At 36.9% G+C, this 15,901-nt stretch overlaps 1 protein-coding gene across 1 annotated transcript in view; it reads right to left on the reverse strand.

Annotated features, from left to right (window-relative positions):
* PTPRD (protein tyrosine phosphatase receptor type D) overlaps nt 1-15,901 on the reverse strand; it is a gene marked incomplete at its 3' end in the record, with an annotated part of 401,990 nt that overhangs the window by 92,106 nt on the left and 293,983 nt on the right. The window contains exons 20-21 of the mRNA XM_084305402.1: nt 6,142-6,351; nt 4,622-4,782 (exon numbers count right to left, since the gene is read on the reverse strand). Coding sequence (XP_084161528.1) covers nt 4,622-4,782; nt 6,142-6,351 — 371 coding nt within the window. The remainder of the gene's footprint in view (nt 1-4,621; nt 4,783-6,141; nt 6,352-15,901) is intronic.

Raw genomic sequence — 15,901 nt, forward strand, 5'->3', positions numbered from 1 at the left:
GACTCTAATTAACAGTTCTCATAACATGCATTACCTCTAGAGGAGACTAGAATTCTGCACCATCTCTGTATCTGGTTAAGTGTTCACCTTTCTTTGAGATTTTGCATATAAATCTTACTATTTTGTATTTTACTCCATACTTGAACCAGTGAAAAATATATTTTCTTGAGGACAATGACATGATGAAAAGGCAAATGACATTTAATTAATTTATTCTGATCCCTAAATCTGATTGTTTAGTTTTAAGTCTGACTGATAAAAGACCTAAAGACCTGCCCAAAATTATTTTCACTAAGACTGCAGGGTGGTATCATTGTTTCAGTGTCACAGAATACTGTACTGGTCACTGGCCAATCCAGCTCACTTTGCCAAGATATGAATTCCAGAAAGACGGGAAATTAAACCGTAACTTAAGAAAAAGTTTTGTTTTGTTTTGTTTTAACTGTGAGAGGGTAGTTGAACAATGAATCAGACCATTCAAATAGTTTCCATCCTTAGAGATACTGAAACTCACCTGAACCCTAAGAAACCTGCTGTACCTGACCATGTTCAGAGTAGGGGTGAGAACAGAAAATCTCCAAACATGTGGCTCTGTGGTTCTGTGAGTCTATAAGCATTTTTGCACACAGTACATTAATCACCTACAGTTATGTTGGATATTATATTGCAGCCGTATCCAATGAGAACAAAAGGCATATTTTGAAATATCTTTTTACAAAAAGTAATTATATACCTATTTACAAAAGTTATTTCCCCCTCTATTACTGTAAAGTACTAAGCTGCAATGAACTTCTGGCTTTATTCTGATACATAATCAAAAAATCTTTCTATGCCATATCTTTGCTTTGAGCTTTGAAGAATGTAGAGGCAACAACCTTTATATAAACTGACCGATAAATAATAAAGGGTTCGCTCAGGCATTTCTAGTCTTTGGGCAACTTAAATTTGCTTCACACCATCCCAGGCAAATTATCCACACTTTCTGCAATAACATCTCCTTTAAATGAGGGTACGACTTCTCCCCTTAAAATGATTCTTTTAGAAATTGCAGTCATCTTTCCTCTCTGACTGAAACTAAAATGTAAAAGCAGTATTGTAAATCATGAGGTAAACAATTTTTTTAATTTTTTTTTTTCATAAAGGCTTCTACCAACAAAGGGAATTAAACACAGTCCACCTGTGTGTTTCGCTGGCATCTTCTTCACATTGCCACATCCCTTGACCTCATTTTCTCTATTTCAGTATTTTTCATACTTGCTGTCATGGATTAGGCAGATGTCCTCTGACCTCTATTTTCCTCTCTACCCATCATATCTGTTGCAGTTATGCCCCTATACAATCCAGAAATGCATTTTGAGAAATTCCTGTAGACATGGAAATTTCTAATTTCCTTACTTCTTACTGCGACTTTTTTTTTTTTTTTTAACCAGTCCAAGTTTTATAGTCACAGTAATTCCCTCCAACATAGTTCATACAAATAATAATTTTTGCTGTTGTCTCAAAAGTGTTAAACATCCCTGCTATCTTGCCCAATTATTGCTGATCTACAGCCATAAAGCTATCAAGCTCTGGTTGTCTACATCCAGACTGCATAGTCTATGATAAAATATTCTATAACATATTCCTTCTTTTTTAGAAATATAAGATTCCTGTAAGGCCCTTAAAAACAAAAGCTTGCTCTGTTTCTGTCTCATTTTCGAATGGAGAATAGCTATGATTCTCTTTGTGTTCTCATTGAGGTGGAAAAATACTTCTTAGATTTCTAATACTGGTTATATTGAATTTTAGGAATTCTCCAGTTGCATAGTTGATTTCTTTATAAAAAGTTTAAATTCTGTTGATTTGTACAAAACCTATTGAGAATGAATCTACTAAGCAGTTTATCATTAGAAGAAGCTGATTTGACTTTAAAAAATTCTACCAGTTTCAGTTATTTTAGTGCTGCTTTCCTTTATGATTTAGATGTCTTAGGACACTGACACATTAGAAAGACCTAGCTATAATTCCAAAAACAAAACAAAACAAAAAACACACACACACAAAAGAAAGAAACAAATAAACAAAAACTTGTTTAATCTAATTAAAATGTTAGTATTATGACTATTTTGTCATTTCTTCAACAGAAAAATTCTGACATTATCTCCACAGGAATGTCTTCTCTAGATCAAATACAGCATCTCCATTGTATAGCGTTATTCCTGCACTGACCCATTGTTGCATATCACTCTTCCTGTCTCCTTGCTAAACTCTGAAATAAATTGTCCAGATACACTTTAAAAATCTTATATTCTTATTTACTTTATCCTTTCCTTCAGTTTAGTGAAGCAATTCAGATTTGTTAACATGTCACTTTATACTCCCTTCAGAATATCATGTGTCATGGTCAGCCTGTCTTAACTAGTAGAAATTATTTAAGGCACTGAGATGCACTAATATAAAAGGAATCTTTGAATCCTAATTCATTTTTTTTTTCATTGTAACCTCTTAACAGGGATTTTTGTATGAATTTGCTTAAATGTGTCTAAATTACTCATTACAACAACATATGAAAAAACTGTCTTCTGCAAGCCTAAATCCAGAAATGAAAGGTACCTTGATACCTTCAAAGTGGTGGTACCTTCCCACCACTTTTTTACCTGTCTTGTGTCCCTGCAAGGTTTAATCACTATAAATTCAATGTAATGTTATAAAAGGTAGGATTATTTAACCACATGAGAGGGTAGTGTACTATTGTGGATGTTAGAACATGATGTTATTACCTTGACTGATAACAGTTTAGATTGTTCCCTTGTAATTACAGCCAAGTTATTTTAACAGAGTTGACCATTGACTGGTAAAACTGCAATCATAATTTCTCAGAATGACTTTGCTAGAATAGTGAGGCTTATCAATTTTCAGCTTAGAGCTGAAAACATAAAAATAAATAAATACATATGGAAATTTGACTGAACAGTTCTAGTACAAGTAGTAAATAACAGTTGGAAAATGTCCCCTATTTTCTATTCATGACATTCTCTTCACACTATCTATGAATGAATTCTACCTGCTCATTTGTGCAATATGCTTATAATTTTTCAGTAGAAGAATTGAAAATTTTTATTATTGTTCTGTAAATGCAATCTATATTTCCAGAAACATTTACACATCTGCTTTATATGCCAATGTTTTTTAGGAAGCAGAAGTTTTACTTTTAATACTCCAAAATAATCAGAAGTAAGTAGTACTTCACTTTTAGTATGTCTCAAATGACCAATTTTTGAAGTGACAGACTGGCACAAATAGAAGGTTCACTGCTGTCTAATAAATTAGATTGGCTGGGAGAGTAGGCATTAATAGAAACCTTCAGAACAGTGTAATATCTGCCAACAGCAAAATGTCTCCTATGCTTCTTCATGATTGCAACTCTAAAAAACATTCCTATAAATATATATCTGTTTGGAATCCAAAGCTAAGGTTGCCTCTGGACTAGTTTCCTTTTTTTTTTTTTTTTTTCCTTTTCTTTTTTTTTTTTTTCTTTTTTTCTCCTACTGTTGAACACAGAGCTTCACTTTCCAAAACCTGAAGACAACTCTCTAAACACAATTTCAGAGGCATTTGGCTAGATACACCTAGGGCAGAAAAAGCATACAGGGTAGCAGAATTTAAATATTTATAAGCAGCTGATAGCATTGTAGCCATTAGTTTTAGAAGACATACTCCATTTGTGGAAATTGCCCATAATGCACCCCTCCACCTAGCAAAAACAGGGTCACAGGATCTTTATATGATTCCCAAATTACTCTTTATCAATATGTTTCAAAAATGCATAAGGCATTTTTGGTTTCAAAAATGCATAATCTAAATATTAAAATCAACTTTGTTTTTTATTCAGTATTGACCCCTTTGAACCCATTTACACTGTAAAAGGCTGCTATGTATAAATTAATGTATCATATAGTTTTCATCTTGTAAATTGCAAGGCTAAGGAAAGTCCTCTGAGTAATAACAAACTGCATCTGTGTCATACACAGTGAAAGAAGTGTAAGTGAATTTTGATCAGATTGCAAGATTAGTAGAAAACAGTCACTGATATTTCTTTAATCTCTCAGTCCACAGCTTCAAATTCAAAAAGATATACTGACAAAGTAAGGCCAACCGTCAAAAGTGAAAACTGAGATTACTTGAGTGGAGATGAAAATCATGTTTAACATCAGGCTGAATGCAATCCCTAATGTAATGTAATGTAATCCCCTACACTTCTAAAAATAATTTCTAAAAAGTCAAACGTGAATCTGTACACATCTATATTCAAGAATATTTTCTTCACAAACATATGCAAAATGGAAAAACAAACAAACCAAAACAAAACCAAAACAAACAAACAAAAAAAAACACACTTAAATGCAGAAATGGCAATAGAGTGTCATCAGGAGAAAAAAATATACTCACATAGCTGTAATTATTGGAAGCTTTCAGTCATAAATCTACTAAAATATCTGCAGTGTTCTGGGAACCATTAATAAATACAAAAATATCGCAACATAATGACAGTTACAATTGTAGTATAAATAATGGAACAGCCCTATAAAATGGTCAACATATCAGAAAGCTATAGATATGGTAAACTAAAAGGTAAACTTACCTTTTATAAAGAAGTATAGCTATAACAATACAGATAATAAACACCACTGCAAGAACTGGTCCTACAACCCAGATCAAGCCTTCTTCCTCATCTGTAATTGGTTGAGGATCAAGATCCATTGACACAACAGGATCAGAATATGGGCTGGTTGCATACATGGTCTATACAAATAAAATAAATCTTGCTTAACAACAAATGAGATGCATTTAAAATAATAGCTACTCCATATCTAAAATAAATATATACAAAGTAATGATGCAGTGAACAAAGCAACAAAAAAACTACTATTTTTCTTCAAGCTAGGTGTTTTACAAACTTGCAAACTGAATGGTGAAAGATAGGTAAGAACTTCTACAATAAGAAACACTTTGTATATAGCTTCTGCCTTTGGAGCAACCAGAAGAAAATACTACAGAGGGATACCAGTTTGAGCACTTACTACCTGTTCTCCAACAAACTGGATTTTGCTTCTAATTGCCATTTACATTCATAGACCAAAACTGTCTAGTATCTCTGTTTTGAACCTTTCTGATGCAGCACATTCAGAATTCTCCATCTCACCACCACTGTCTAAAAGCAAGCAAAGAACTTATGATTTATGTTAGAGATTCCAGGAAGCACTTACTTTCTTTACAAATAAAATTACGTATCCAAAAGTATACAATTTGAAGCTACTTCCTCACAGTGTAAACTCTGTTGACATCAGAAAGCAATTGTAAGATTGCATACTGGAAGCATTTGACTAGAATTCAAATTATTGGTGCAATAGTTTCAAGTAGATGAGCAAGCAAATGTACCTGTCAGGTTTAGGAACCAATTAGAAAGATACCATGTTACACCAAACTGCATGTTAAAATGTTAATGTGCATTACAACAGTTCTCTCTCTCTCTCTCTGTCTCTTTCTCTCTCTTACTAGATTACATGCAGTTATATTAACTCGAGCATAAAGGGACATCAGAACAAGATGAATTACATGAAGAGAGATGACAACTCATTATTTTGCTCACCTCAGGATTTTTCCTTGAATTATTTTGTTACTTTCTAACAATTCACTGATGAAGTTGTTAGGAAATTACTGTACCTAAAGAGGGTTACTGTGTATGTCTCCAATTCAACTAATCTTTCCAAGAATCCTGCATGTCCAACACCACTATTCAATGGCAGTCTTAAGGCAACAAAGGAACTCTTTTTCAAAGACATTGAAAAAGATGGTGCTGTGGAGTTCATGCCTCAGAACCTGTGCCAATGATCTCAAACAGCAGAGAATGTAATTTGCAAAGGATCACAGCACAGCTAATAAGAGGTGATTCTTAGCTTTCAGCTACACATAGAACAAACACATCAAGGTGCATACAGCATAGGTGAGTTCAAGGACTTAGTTGGAAATCAGCAAAGAAACACTTTACAGATTCTTAAAAAAAAAAAAACTTGTTTCGGAAGTGGAATAAACACTGAAGGACTGTTTTGATGACTGGGGGAAGGTAATTTGGGGTCTAAAAAGGTCTAGTTACTAACTTACAGATTCTGAGTGCTCCATTACAGCCAAGACAAAGAAGACATATTCTTGACCACTTTGCAGTTGCTTGTTCTCAAAGCCACCGTAATGCTTCTTATCCCCCAACGTGAATTCCGTGGGAAGAACTTCAAAGTGAGCTGCAATATATGGCTTTAGCTCGACTTCCCTCCCAAAACGAATGCTTCTGCGTTTCCTAGCTATCTCCTTTAGCAGCTTTACAAGCAAGAAAAGGGAAAAAAAGAGAGGGAAAGCAAGAACAGTAAATAGTTTTAAGGTAACTTATTGACAATACAAGGAGAAAATGTAATGCAATGTCTGTATCACTAAATCAGTTCTTGCAAAATGTTTCTTGCCATCCTTGTTACTACAATGTAGTAATTGTATGGCCCATACACAGGACAACTAAATTAATTTTCAGTGTCTGATATTGTTTTGGGGCTAAATAAATAAATAAATAAAAGATAATAAAATAAGATATTTTCTCTGAAGAGAGGTATATGTATATTTTCTCTTTATATATATATATGTATATATATATGCAGAAGAAGTCCATCAATAATATTTTCTCCCTCCATATGAATATGAAAGGTACTTTCTTATTTCCCAGTTCAATACAATGAAACTTATTAAGTCATATGTTGTGATTATTTAAAAACCTCAAATAAAAAACACAACATTGAAAAATATCCTGATTATTGAAAAATAATTTATAATACCTATTTTTATCTTTTTCTGTTAATTCTGAAATGCAAACTAATAAGTGTCAACTAGCAGCTGAAGTACTTGTAGAAGTAAATCATAAACATATGCTGATACCTTTTATTTAATAATAATATGCAGAAACCTCTCTCTAACAGTTGTCGTGAAGATCATCAAGCACTTTGGAAACAGTAAATTTCCAAAAATCTCAGTAAAAAGATTACTTTTCAATTTACTTCACCAATAGTAAGTGAAGTGCAGAAAAGTTTGGTGGGATGATCGGTAAATATATCTTCTATTCCAAATCTGAAAATGACTGCCATTTTATTTGTCAATAAATAAATAAAAGGATCCATGAAACCTAAGACCTCTTTTCTACTGCTAGACTAGGAAATTTTATCTACCACCGTACCATACACAGCTGTACTTCAAATTTTACACATTTATTCTGACTTTCAAAATGTATTTTTTCATTGCATTGCTAAATATTTCCTCAGATTAATAAAGCTAAAATGTACATTAGCATACTTATAATGAGAATAAATGCTAGGCTCAAACTTGCAAAGCATATACTAATTAATGACAGAACTGCAGCTATAATTCATTGATGAACTGCAGGTATAATCCATTGATGAATTGCTTATTAAATCAGACAAATGTTTATTTAATACCCTTTATCACTTGAGATATACTGGCATACCACAAATATTAATCTTATTTTACAATGTGCCTGAAATTATCCTGGGTGATTAGTGATGACTTCTAAGGCTGCTCTACTGCTTTTCACTTATGAAACTTATGCAATGTCCTGCAGACTCAGGTTGTAATCACAAAATTTTCCAAGGTCATAGTTGTTTTATTTTTTTCAGCACGCAAACAGTCCTAATAAAATAGTAATACACATTTCTTTGTAAGGAAGAGGAGACAAATCTTCATCATTAGTTCAGCGGTCAATAAAAAAGAGATTAAAATGTAATTTCCACTATATATTTTCAATTTAAGGAACATGCTTAGTCAGGGAAGCTCTCTCTTGCCTCTTTTCAGTCTTAGGGCCTAGCTTAGATAGCTTCTTCCCTTCCCCATATGGTATCTTGTGTTTTGCAATTACCCAAATAATAATTCTTATGTAGATAAACCGATCTACTATACACTTAGCTATTAAAATAGAAGCTTTTAATGCTGATTTCTTTATCATTCCTTCTCACTGGAACACGTTTCAAACATGGGCTATAGATAGACATGGAAGTAATCTGTACTTGAATTCAGCCTTCCTTAATTGAGGGCATCTCTAATGCTGTGTCTGTTCTCTGTTGCAGAGATTTTCATTTAACTCTGTCAAATCCCTTGCTCCAACACAAGAATTTGTACACTGAAATGGATCCCCTGAAACAAAAAAGAACTTGCCAAAATTTGAGGTTAGAAATCATTATTCACCACTGAAGGACTCTATTACAATCAGTGGTCCATACTTCTCCTGCACTCAAATAGTTTTTTTTAGCAGCTAGAGTAAATGAATGGTATAAAAGTAATGGCTGAAGAAAACTGTAACATTAAGAAGATTTTCATTTAGTTGTTTTATTGAAGGTGTTTCTCTCTGTAGGTAGTTTCCTACTTCATGGGTAAAGTTACTGATGGCAGAATATGAGACAGATATTAATGAAGATTCTTCCAGGTTGCCACAGCCCTTAAAATTGTACTTGTATGAAGAATCTTTCAGAAAGAAGGATAAGCACAAACTACCCTGAAGTCTGCTGAAACACAAGGGTATATGTTCAAAAAATAATGTTGTGTTATTAATACTAACAGGAAGTCAGTAACTGTAAGGACTGTAGTAGGAAGGGATGTAAATGGCTTGAGCCATCTCTGAAAATAACAAGTGTTATTTTTATCCTCTGGAATTTAAAGTGATTTTTGTGGCTATCTCAGAAATCTCAGATTTTCAGATTACAACATATTTATAATTTAGGTTTTAAGTAACTCATTGTAAAATATCAGAATACTATGAGAATACTTCAACCAAAATTAGACTGAGACAGGAGAAGAAAAACATTTGATTTTAATTATTTCTTCCCTTTTTAATAGTAATAAAAAGTACATATATTTAACAGATAGGCAATGCTAAGTACACTGTTACAGTGGGCAAAATGATCAGAAAGTGAATTTTGGCTATGAATGCTGCAAGCTAATTAGTTTGTGTCAAACAAAATGTGAGTAATGGGCAAATTTTTCAAAGGTGGTTATTCATCGCCTCAGCCCAGATAAACTTAGGTGTGCTTGCGTGGAGATAAAAAACTCATCTGTGACATTGATTACACGTGACTGAATAGACCTCAAGTGAACCTGTGACCTCATTCATATTTCATGTATAGATGAGGTTGTTGCCAAATATCATTACTTGCACATATATCCCCTGTGGTACTTTATATCAGAACTTCACTGAAATTATTAAATCGTTTTAGGACTTAACATGCAAGCTTATATTCAATTTTTATTGCTTACAAATCTAAAGTAATCCTACTTGGTAATCCATCTGCAGTTCATAATATTTTGTTTATATTTCATTCATTCGCAAGGCATCTATTCAAAGACGTGAGATCTCATAATATTTAAAATGAAGTGAAATTTTGAGTTAATAAAAAAAGGTTGTATCTCAAATAGCTATTTTCAGATACACAATACCTAGTACATTTTCTCCTCTTTTAAGATTTTCTTAAAAATCTTTCTTTTCTTTTTTTCTCTTAGTTTCTTTCAAGAATCAAGATTTAAGGAAACCAGAAAAATTAAGTATGTGCAGTAGGGGTGGAAAGCCTTTTTGACTAGTCAGTTATGCTCTGGAGCTAACACTCCAGAATTGTGTTTTCAGCTAAGATTTTTCTTCAGGTGATCTAACAAAAGCATTTGAAATATACTTTGGCAAAATCTACTGCCCAACCCTTTCTGACACTAGCCAGATATCTGAGATTGTACTAAAACCACCATGCATGAGGATCTTCAGTTGATCCTTGGGAACTAGTTTTCTTAGACAGTTGTGTGTGTTTTTTTTTTTGTTTGTTTGTTTTTTTTTTTTTTTTTTTTTTTACTTTATTTACTTTCTTTTCCTTTTGAAATTATTTATGGAGCCAATGCTTTCATGTGATTATTGTCTCTGATTAAAATGTGTCACTAGAATAATGTAGGTGTAAAAAACTCCTGTAACAACTGCTTTGGAGGAGAATGTTTGCAGTAATAACTGCTAATCCAAGAGAGAAGGAGTGGAAGAAATCCGTTGATTTTTTTATTTTGTTTTTAATATCAGAATATTGTCATGCACTGCAATAGGCTCCCCAGGGACATAGTCATGGCACCAAGCCTGTTGGAGTTTAAGAAGCATCTGGACTATGCTCTTAGTCACATGGTCTAAATTCTTGGGTAGACCTGTGTGGTGCTGAGAGTTGGACTCGATGATCCTTGTGGGTCCCTTCCAACACGGGATGTCCCTTCCAACTTCTATGATTCTATATTTCTATGTCTTCTATCAAGCAGGGAGGAATAATCAAAAATCAACAGATAGAACTTGCTTCTGCTATAGTCCATTTGACTTGAAGTTTGATACATTACTGTTCTAGCTGGTAAAGTCACTAAAGTGAAGTCTTGTGAGATGCTCCCAGGTGTACTGTATTCAGCTCTGAGGTCCAAAGAACAAGAAAAACTTAGACCTGTTAGAGTGGGTCCAGGGCCACAAGGATGATCAGAGGGCTGGAGCACCTCTCCTATGAAGACAGGCTGAGACAGTTGGGGTTGTTCAGTCTGAAGAAAAGAAGTCTCCAGAGAGACCTCATTGCAGCCTTACAATGACTGGCTTTACAGCCTTAAAGACAGCCTTCAGGAAAGCTGGAGAGGGACTGTATCACCGCACTTTAGGGAGTGTAGTGGTAGGACAAGGTGTAATGGTTTTTAAAAAAGAGGTCAGTTTAGATACTAATCAGATCTAATCTGATTAGATCAGATATTCAGAAGAAATGCTTTACTCAAAGGCTGGTGAAGCACTGGAACCATTTGCCCAGAGAAGCTTTGGATGCCCCAAAGTGTTTTAGGCCAGGTTGAATGGGGCTTTGAGCAACCTGATCTAGTGGGAGATGTCCAGTCCCATGACAGAGGGCTTGAAACCAGATTATCTTTACTGTCCTTTCCAACTTAAACCATTCTATGATTCTATGATTTTCTAAAACAGGAAGAAAAACAATCTTCTAAGTAACAGAAACTGAGTAAGTGAGCATGAAATACAGCAACTGAGTGCTTTTGATTTTTTTTCCCTACTAAGTAGTTACAGTATGTATTGGGGCAATTGCGAACGATACATCGAGGGCTTTTTTCTTTATCAGAAATAATTTTCATTTTCCAGTCAATGCATATCTTATTTCTTCCACCATTAATTCTACAATGTGGTCTCAATTATATCAGTTAGAATGGGAAACAACCCAACCTGACCCAAATATTTCTGAAATAATAAATGCTCTTTATCAAACTATCTTACAGATTAATGCACCACAACTTGCAGGATGATTAAAATTACCATTTTCTATAGGAATCAGAAACACAGACCCATATAATTTAATTGACAACAAGTTCAATGTCATCTGGCAGCTACAATTAATCTGTTAATGCTGCTGAATGTGACTAGTCTTTGAATTTTAGAAGTGGGTGGTATATTAAATCAGTTTTCCATTACTGTATGCATCTTGACAGCTGAGTTTACGCTGAGTTTAACTGTATTTTATGTCATTCAGGACTACAATTATAGGCTGATGGCATTTACAATACAACTCTTTTAAAAGGAAGAAATTAATGGATCAACACAGCATTTGAATCAAATTGGATGACAACATAGATTAAATAGGTCAAGAAGTAACACAGAATCCAATGAAATAGTCAATGGTGATGAGAACGATGTATTCATTTAAAAAATCTATTTTTTTGTCTTCTGATTGAGAATTCTCCTATTGCTATATATTTTCTTCTTTGACTTTTCGAATCAGGAAAGAGACTACAGACTGACACACAATTGTCATGGTTACTGAAAGATATCTGTATTTCAAAAGCTTTCTACAACAGTGTTGGTTTGGTGGGTATGTATTTATTTGCCTTACATTTTGGTGCAAATATTGAAACTAATATCAAATTGGTCAATGGGAAGAGGGAAAAAGAGATGTGTCATTGCTTGCAGATAACCATTACTTTGCACTGATTGTATCATGGAAAGCATATTGAGGACTATCTATCTATCACAGAATGATAAGTTGAAAAAGACCTTCAAGATCACAGAATCACAGAATTGAAGGGGTTGGAAGGGACCTCGAAAGATCATTGGGTCCAACCCCCTGCCAAAGCAGGTTCCTTAGAGCAGGCTGCCCAGGTAGGCATCCAGACGGGCCGTGAATATCTCCAGAGAACGAGACTCCACAACCTCCCTGGGCAGCCTGTTCTAGTGCTCTGTGAAGAAGTTCTCAGTGTGAAGAAGTTCTTTCGCATGTCAGTGCAGAACTTCCTGTGCTCTATCTTGTGGCCATTACTACTTGTCCTGTCCCTGCAAGCCAGTGAAAAGAGGTTGGCCAAATCCCTCTGTCTCCCACACCTCAAGTATTTATACACATTGATGAGATTCCCTCTCAGTCTTCTTTTCTCCAAGCTGAATAGACCCAGGTCGCTCAGCCTTTCCTCATAAGGAAGATGCTCCAGGCCCCGTATCATCTTTGTGGCCCTCTGCTGGACTCTTTCCAGGAGATTACTGTCTTTTTTGTACCAGGGAGCCCGGAACCGCACACAGTACTGCAGGTGAGGCCTGACCAGGGCAGAATAGAGGGGGAGGATCACCTCCCTTGACCTGCTGGCCACACTTCTTTTAATGCATGCCAGGATCCCATTGGCCCTCTTGGCTATGAGGGCACAGTGCTGGCTCATGGTCAACCTGTTGTCCACCAGGACCTCCAGGTCCTTCTCCTCAGAGCTCCTCTCCAGCAGGTCGTCCTCCAGCCAGTACTGATACATGTGGTTGTTCCTTCCCAGATGCAGGGCTCTACACTTTCTCTTGTTAAACTTCATTTGGTTTCTTCCTACCCATCTCTCCACCCGGTCCAGGTCTCGCTGAATGGCAGCACAGCCTTCTGGCATGTCAGCCACTCCTCCCAGCTTTGTGTCATCAGCGTACTTGCTGAGGGCAGACACTATTCCCTCATCAAGGTCGTCGATGAAGATGTTGAACAGGACCTGACCCAGCACTGACCCCTGGGGAACACCGCTAGTCACAGGTCTCCAGCCGGACTCTGCGCTGCCGATCACCACCCTCTGAGCTCAGCCAGTCAGCCACTTCTCAACCCACCTTACTGTCCACTCTTCTATCCCACACCTTCTCAGCTTTGCTATCAGGATGTCATGGGAGACAGTATCAGAAGCTTTGCTAAAGTCAAGGTAAATGACATCCACTGCTCTCCCCCCATCTACCCAGCTGGTGATGCTATCATAGAAGGCAACAAGGTTGGTCGAGCACGATTTTCCCTTGCTGAATCCATGCTGACTACTCCTCCTAACATTCTTCTCTTCCAATTGCTTGGAGATGGCATCCAGAACAAGCTGTTCCAACACCTTTCCAGGGACAGAGGTGAGACTGACTTGTCTGTAGTTTCCCGGATCCTCTTTCTTGCCCTTCTTGAAGACCGGAGTGACATTGGCTGGACTCCAATCTTCAGGCACCTCACCCGTTCTCCAGGACCTTTCAAAGACGATAGAAAGTGGTTTGGCGATCACCTCTGCCAACTCCCTTAGCACACATGGATGCATCTCATCGGGCCCATGCATTTGTGTGCATTGATTCCACTCAGATGCTCCTGAACCACTCCCTTGTCAACAAGGGGGGAGATCTCCACTTCCCAGACTCTTTCTCCTCCCTCCAGGGTCAAGGAGTCCTGGGGGGGAGTCTTGAAGCAAAGACTGTAAAAAAAGCATTCAGTATCTCTGCCTTCTCAGCATCTCCCATGACTAGGACACCCCCCTCGTTCAGCAATGAGCCCACATTATCCCTAGTCTTCCTTTTACTGTTTACATACTTTAAAAAAAACACCCTTCTTATTATCTTTTATCTCTTTTGCAAGCCTCATCTCTAGGTGGACTTTAGCCTTCCTTGTCACGTCCCTGCAGGCCCTGACAACGTTTCTATACTCCTCCCAAGAGGACAAGCCCTTTTTCCACATTTCATAGACCTTCCTCTTCCTTTTGATCTTGTTGATGAGCTCCTTGCTCATCCACACAGGTTTCCTGCTCCCCTTCCCCGATTTCCTACTCTTAGGGATGCACCGATTCTGAGCTTGGAAGAAGTGCCGTTTAAATGTAGCCCAGCTCTCACATGCACCCTTGCCTTCCAGCAACCTAGCCCATGAGATACTCCCAAGCAGATCCTAGAAGAGGTCGAAGTTGGCTCTCCAAAAGTCCAGGGTTGCAATGCTGCTTTTAGCCTGCTTTTCTTCCACCAAGTTCCACCTTGAACTCCACCATCTCATGGTCTCTGCATCTCAAGCTGCCCCCGACCTTCACATCCCTAACAAGCCCATCCCTGCTGGTAAGGACAAGGTCCAGAAGCACCCCTCTCCTCATTGGCTCCTTCACCACCTGCATCAGAAAGTTATCTTCAACACATTGTAGGAACCATTTGGACTGTGAGTGCCTGGCTTAGTTGCATACCCAGCAGATGTCTGGATAACTGAAGTCCCCCATGAGAACCAGCACCCGTGATTGTGAGGTTACTACCAGCTGCTTGTAGAAGGCCTCATCAACCTCCTACTCCTGATCTGGTGACCTGTAGTTTACCCCCACAACAGTGTCCCCCACACCAGCCCACTCTTTTATTCTCACCCTCAAGCTCTCCACTTGTCCATCACCCTACCCCAGGTGGAGCTGGGTTAAGGTCATCAAGTCCAACCATCAAGCTGAGCTACCAACTCCCATCACTAAACCCTTAATGCCACATTGACATGTCTCTCAGATACCTCTAGGGACAGGTACTCTACCACTTCCCTTGGCAGCTTATTCCAATGCTTAATCACCCCCTCTGTGAAAAAATTCTTCCTAATGTCCAAACTAAACCTCCACTGTTGAAATGTAAGTGTTATTTCCTCACATCTAATCGCTTGTCACCTGAGAAACGGAGATTGCCACCCTACTCACTGCTACCATCATTGAGATAGTTGTAGAAAGCAATGAGGAGCCTTGCTGAATGTCACGTGACATTGGATTGGCCTTGCTAATTATGACTGATGCAAGAAAGGTATTAAGTGGCATTGCCTTATCCTCATCTTTCATCACTACTTTATCCCTCGCATCCAATAAAGAATGGAGATCCTCCTTTGGCCTCCTTTTGTTGTTGATGTATTTATAAAAGCATTTTTATTGTCATTTGATACACTATCCAAATTGATTTCCAATTGGGCTTTGGCTCCTCTAATTTTCTCCCTGCACAATTTGACAACAACTCTACAGTCCTTCTGAGTTTCCTACCCCTTCTTCCAGAGCTCCTTATCTATCTTTTTCGTCCTGAATTCCTGACTATGTACTTGGTGAAGCATCTCTGTAACATAAATGTCCTGAATCCACCAAAAGAAGGAAGAATAGATAGAATCCAGTCAAGATATTATTTATCTAGGTGTAAAAACAAGCAAGCAAGCAAGCAAACAAACAAACAAACAAAAAAAAATGACTTTCATGTCCTCTGTTTGAAGTGCAGAAATACTGTATTTACAAATTACCATGGTATCCAAATGGGATCAAAAATCATAGCCAGATGCAGCAACACTACATCATTTGTGACAGGCATTCATATAGAACTCTGAAAAGAACTTTACAATTATATATACTAATATTATTCCAAATGTATAGATTGAGGGAAGTTAGAGTGAGACACATTGTCATTCAGTAAAATAGAAGACTGGACTGCATCATGATACTAAACTTCCAGGATTGCTTACAGTATCAGTAACGGTAAACTCATTACTCATTGCTTGCCATTGAGATGAAAATACTTCCACTCTTTAAAGAAATG

Source organism: Netta rufina (assembly GCF_964035555.1).
Source record: "Netta rufina genome assembly, chromosome: Z".
Lineage (NCBI taxonomy): Eukaryota > Metazoa > Chordata > Aves > Anseriformes > Anatidae > Netta > Netta rufina.